Source organism: Limulus polyphemus, unplaced genomic scaffold, assembly GCF_000517525.1.
Source record: "Limulus polyphemus unplaced genomic scaffold, Limulus_polyphemus-2.1.2 Scaffold909, whole genome shotgun sequence".
NCBI classification, from domain to species: Eukaryota; Metazoa; Arthropoda; class Merostomata; order Xiphosura; family Limulidae; genus Limulus; species Limulus polyphemus.
In genome coordinates this window covers 157915-164593 of record NW_013666519.1, presented here as the reverse complement: position 1 = coordinate 164593, position 6679 = coordinate 157915, and the positions used below count along the sequence as shown (strand labels likewise).

The 6679-nt window shown below is 30.3% G+C and overlaps 1 protein-coding gene across 1 annotated transcript in view; it reads right to left on the bottom strand.

Moving 5' to 3' along the window:
* LOC106461174 (proteasome activator complex subunit 4-like) overlaps positions 1–6679 on the bottom strand; it is a 119936-nt gene that overhangs the window by 16482 nt on the left and 96775 nt on the right. The window contains exons 33-34 of the mRNA XM_022388036.1: positions 4730–5072; positions 636–712 (exon numbers count right to left, since the gene is read on the bottom strand). Of these exons, the coding sequence (XP_022243744.1) occupies positions 636–712; positions 4730–5072 (420 nt within the window). The remainder of the gene's footprint in view (positions 1–635; positions 713–4729; positions 5073–6679) is intronic.

Here is a 6679-nt window from a genome sequence, read left to right as displayed (position 1 = left end):
CTGAATGGTCAAGATAAAGTAAATATAGTAATAAAATTATCATATTTCTGAGAATTAGCTTTCATAACATATATAAAAAGGTGGGAACCTGCTCAGGGAAACTGTGTAATTAAACATGGATAGACAATCTCAATCTTAAAGAGAATTCCTTTTAAACTGGCCTTACAACTGACTATGACTGAAAAAAACTGAAAAGCCCATTTATATAACAACAGCCTTAAAGATTTGTCATAAAAAATGAAAATTCTGTTTTTTTTTTGGCAACATGTCTGGAAAAAAACAACATAATCTACTCAAAACGTCCTTAATGTTTCAGATGAAGTAGTGATAAATTATGCAAGACGTAAAACATTTATATAAAACAGATCTTTATAATTTCTTAATCTAGACATTATCCATATCATTAAAAAGTTGGAGGGCTAAGAAACATCAGGTATACAAACAAAAAATTGTACTTGGCTATCTATTCTCTGTACTAGTGTGAAAAGAATTAAGGTCTCAGTCATAAATGAGGAATTTTCTACATGACGTCCTTTTGCTTCTATGTTAGTCACTACCAAATAGAAAATAATGAGCAAAATATACAAAATACTTCTGGAAATCATGATCTAAAACAAGAAAATAACAGACTTTACCACACGTAGCAAGCGGAAAACTTCTGGAGGGGCACAAAAAGGAGTTCTTGTTATGGTAATCACAAGCCATTTACACACTGTAAAGAAAAAGTATAAATAACTTAATATTTTAGTATCTGAGTTTATTTAAACTTTTTAATTACATTCTAAATAATTTTTCCTACCAGCCTTTAGAGTTAGATGATGATAACAAACTAAATGGCAGGTCAAACTTAAAGAAGACAGCAAAAATAAATTTATTTCATGAAATGCTATTTAAAACGCATCTTTCAGACATTTCCTATTTTCACATAACAGCTCTATAAAACCTGGATGTTCACAAATCATGAACAGTAGTATCTCATGGTTATAAAATGTTTTAAGCACTATGTTTAGAATACATGGCCATTTGCCTTTAATATATATATATTACAATAAGTCACACCCAAAAACTTGTAGCACAAAACAAAGCAAAAAAGCAAAGAAATCAATAATATATTTGTAAAGTTTAGATACAGTAGATGCACACAATTATTCATGAGCATTTTACATATTGAAAATGAGAAATATAGAAATAAAGAAGTCTACAAAACATCAGGAAGATCCATTCAATTTAAAGCTATTATTATATATCTGAGCTACAATATACTTACTGCTGATAAAATAAACTTAAGTAATATTCATATGTAAAGGTATAAAAATGCTTACAAATGTACTACTTGTTGTGAATGGTATTGATTATAAAGTAAGAGTTTGATAGTCATTTAGAGCTAGACACATTGTATTAATTGCAACAGACTCATTTGTTCAATATACATTGTTTAGCAACAGACATGAATAACATGCAAAGTTGTCATTTTTGACTACACAAATTAAACTTATGTGCTTCTGAAGACATGTGAAGTGTCAGGAAATAAAACTGATGAAGATTCACCTATACATTTTGCAAAGAAATATAATGGCAGACCTGAAGTAGGTTTTTGCATATAAAAGATGCATAAAATGATAAACTATTAATGATTTCCATACTTCAAAAATTTTATCCTTGTAAAAGTAGAGATTTTGCAATATTGTTTGCCTAATAAAGACACATTTAAGCCTAATCTGTACAAAAACTTTACAAAGAAGTTGAAAAATGTTTCTTAACACAAATGATTCATTTTTAATGAAAGTTATTTGACATTTTTCAACAGTGTGAATAGGAATGGGATCACTCCAATCAAAAGTCTTACTAGTTTTTCTGTAAGTTCTTATTAATTCAATACTTTTTAGAACTATTTGCTTAATATTTGAAATTTCTTGTTTATAGAAGAAAAAATTACAAGAAGCTTGAAAGATAAAGTTCCATTTACTGGTAAAGTGTTTCTACAGTGTTTTCTGTTGGCTTTGCCAACACAAAGAAATGAGTGTAAAAGACTCCAAGAAAACATGAAGTATAAAATCAATATCTCCTTGTGTCAGAAAGGTTCAAAACTGCCAGATGCAAAGTCAAATACAAAAATGGAAGAGATGAATGGGAGATAATAAATATAAAATGGAAGTGAAGAATCTAATGAACCCAAGGAACATGAAGAAAAAGGATGCATTGATGAACAAATATCTGAGATGACTCTCAAAAATCTGGATGAAGGAGTAATACAAAACAGAGTCAGTGAGAAAGTCATAAGTATCCACTCTGGTTACATCAATGTCAGACCACACTAGAAGTACGAGTAGATATTGCAAGCATCGAAAAAATTACACATGGAACTCTTGAAAAGAATGATGATCAGAAGCAAAACTCTCTCTCTAATTGATACTTTCATCCATTGGACTGTTACTTGTTTTTTAATTCAGTTGACTTCCATACCTACATATATATATATATATATAGAGAGAGAGAACACACAAGAGCTATGTCGCAATAGCAACAACAGCACTTGAGACAAAAAAAGTTATCAAACTAGTTATTTCATCCTGATTGAAATAACAAATGAGTATAACTTATAATGATGGAGAAAAACAATGTCTCAAAAAACAGACAAATTATATCATGCAGGGCAGAAAACTGGTAATGAGTCAAAGTAAAAAAACACTTGAATTTTATCCCAAATATTTAGTGTTTTGAAATAAAGAATAATGTTAATGAAGCTAGGAAATTTTCTATGCAATTATTTAAAGGAAAAAGATTAATGATGTTCCTTTAGAACATATTTTTTGCCTAATCTGCTCATCGACATTTAAAAATTTTCAATATCAATAAAGTTAACGTAGATATGGAAGTGACAGCTCTGATGAACCAGTCTCAATTCATCTTCTGATCAAATTAAAAACTTGATAAAATATATTTTGAGAAATTGGCATAAATATATGAATAAATATACAAGACCACATAGCGAACTAAGTAAATGACATGATATTCTAAACATTAAAATTGAGTTTAACATACACCGTGTTCAGCCAAGCTCAATTTAAGACTAAACATAATTGTCTGAAAGATTAAAAAACAGGTTACTAAAATGATATCTGGAAATTTAGCAACTGTTTTTGTGAGCCGAATTAAACAAATTAACCTCAGTATAATTTGTGCAAACACACATTTATTATTATGTACAATAGTACTTAACAGTAGGAATCGACAAAGGTTTCCAAATAATTCATGTGCCAAAAAACCAACCTACTGAAATCCTAATAAAAAAGTTGACCATTCAAAGTATTTGTTACGATATATTATGCACATATATACTAATAATATGCTAAAAAGGTTGCTACATTTCCTGTATAATAGTTCAAAAATTTCTAAAACAGCAACTTTTTCATCTACTACCTACCTACCTGATAACATCAGAAGGGATAGCCTATTCTACCTAACTACCTACCTACCTGATAACATCAGAAGGGATAGCCTATTCTACCTAACTACCTACCTGATAACATCAGCAGGGATAGCCTATTCTACCTAACTACCTACCTGATAACATCAGAAGGGATAGCCTATTCTACCTAACTACCTACCTGATAACATCAGAAGGGATAGCCTATTCTACCTAACTACCTACCTGATAACATCAGAAGGGATAGCCTATTCTACCTAACTACCTACTTGATCACCTCAGTGGGGCTAGCCTATTCTACCTACCTAGCTGCATTTGGAAACTCGAGGAAAAGACGTGTCAAACATAATGAAGCATTCTAAATTTGCCATTTTGTTTTGGATACTTCTTATAGAAATTCCACGAATAGCCACTTAATTTTCTTGTGAATATTTTGAGATACACATTACAGTGCAATTAAAAAGAGCATACCAGTGGCAAAAACTGTTTCTCTGCAACTGGCATTACCAAGTCTTTTGAACTTATAAAGTCAAGAGTAAAATTCTGATTCTCACTCATGGTAAAACATTGATGGATTAATGCAATCTCTACATCTGAATCCCAGTAATCTATTCAACAAATGTGGATTAAATCTAAATTACTTCTTTTAAGTCTAAAAAACTGCTAATTTATAGGTGGGAGTCAAAGTGTGCATACCATGATCTTGTACAGAATCCCATTCAACATGGTGTTATAAGTATGATGTCAAGGTTATTAACTTTTTGTGTTACCTTACATTGCTTATTTCATAAAATTTTGTGTTAAAGTAGAGAATATACCAGATACAATATAAAGAGATGCTGATAAAAACTGTAAATATGCATTTAGGAAGTTGTAAAGGTCATGAAAATTCAACTTGTAAATTGCATAATGAACAAAAGTATTTTAATTCTTCACATGAACATCATCTTGCAATAAGACTTGTCAGAGTCTGAGTCAGACTGACTTCAGCATTTTATATATATATATCTGCAGTACAAAACTTTAGTAACTCATCAGATTTTTTAGTACAACAGGTTTGTACTGTCGACTGAAAGTTTGCCACATTTTGTGAAGAAACATTTTGCTAATTTGAAATTATAGTGAACATTCCTTCTCTTATACCAGATTGGTCTATTGGACCAATCTGTACATATTCAGTTACTCTTATAACTGTTTTTTAGTCTATTAGCTTAATCAGGATTGTTTTAGAACAGCACCATAAATGAAATCAATATTTAGAGCCAGTCACATTTCTAATCAAAATAATAAAAAAACACTTACCAATTTTACAAAGATTTGCAGCCTTCTTCCTCTCCTCTGGCTGTTCAAGACCATTGATACAGTTCAAGTGTGAATTATGGATAAAGCTATCAGTGGAAATACTCTTTGGAGTTGATACCATCAAGTCTTTATTATCTAGATCAGACGGGTCAGAATCTGGAGTACTCTGATTGCTATCTACACTTTCTACAGTTAGAAGTGTAAGAGTGGGTAAGACTTCCCTTATGAAAGGGTCACGCTTTGGGGCAAGAGCCAAACATTTGGAAGCTCGAGGAAAAGACATGTCATACATAAAAATTTTGCTAAGTAACCTGAAAAATGGGCAAATAAAAATTAGAGTAATTTAGTATGTAACCAGGAATCTTTAACCTAAACATTTTATTTTTTATTTTATCATAAACAGAAACTGTATATAATTTCCTTTCAAATAATATAATATTGAAAAACAAAAAATCAAATTTTATTTTTTAATTTATAACAGCTTATATTAAAGTTAAACAACACATAACAAATCAAAATAAATGGAACAAGACTTAAATACATTCTTAACCTGATGATGACCTAAGGAGGTCAAAACATTGTTACTTGTTTTGTGTTTTTAAATAAAAGGTTTTAATACCCACATTAGCTGTCTCTACTGCATATATATATATTTTTACTTCAAATGGGTTCCTTGTCATCATGGATGCTAATAGAGAATCTTCTATAATTAACTTTAGGAATGTACCATTAAGATTTGTCATGATCCCAAATTAAAACCTAAAGCAAAAGAAGGAAATTCTAATTGTATGTCTTAGAATAATAAAGGGTAACAGCTATTTAAGGAAAGTACATTAGTTTAAAACATCTGTATTTTTTGTACTTCATTTGTATTTAAGGCACAGCTACTAAAGCTATCTGCTGTCATCTCTAAATTTGAATTACTGTCCAAAACTAAAGCAGTCACTTATCAGCATCCTATCCACTAAGGAGTTGACAGTCATTCTAATAATCTAATAGTGCATCCACAGCTTAAAATGCAAGGAATATTTTGTGGTATGATATGGATTCAAACCCAGTTCAACAATTCTAGAATCTAAGGTTGTACAAAAAGACCAATCCATGCTTGTACCTCATTTAATACAAAAATACTTAGTAATGGAGTCAACAAAGATGACAAACATATACTTTGAAGAGGAAACGTAATGCCTGGGTTTACAATTTTTCAGCTGAGTAGTTTCAAAGTTTGAGATCAAAACATCATTTTGTGCAAGATTTAAATGAATTTGTTGAGATTTAGACACCTTTAACCCTTCAGGACAGGCTCAGTGTAATATACACGAGTTAAGTATTTAAGTTATAACTTTTAATTCAGTAAATGTATCTTCACAAAATTTGGTAAACTTTTTACTAAAGATTACAAGTCTTTTGTACACAAAAAATTAGATTTTTTAATGAAGTATTTTATAGATTTGTTTGTGAAAATATTGAGTCTCTTTCATTACCAGTCCAAAGTGTGAAGTGATTTTCATGTTACAACTAAAAAACTTGTTTGTCCCAAAAAACTTTTAGTGTTATTTGTTTAATCTCTAAAACCTCCTAAATACATTTCAAATGTTTGTTTTTGTGAAAACTTTATATTTTTTTGGGTTATTTTCTCTACCCTAACTCTATGGGGTCTAACCGGCTTCGTAACCACCATAAAAAAATTAGGAAATTAATTTAAATTATGCTTTTTTCTTTCTAGAATGACTACAGATTGTAACACAAAAACACAAATGGCACATGATGAAACACATACATTCTGCATGTAATGCTGTTTGAATACAAGAATGGAAACAATGCCTCTGTAGCCACAAAGAATATCAAAAAGTTTATGGAAATGTTTTGAACGTTTGGTGTCAACAATGGTTCAGCAAATTTCATTCAGGTGACTTTAGCCTTAAAATCTGTGATGGCAGGGACCAACAT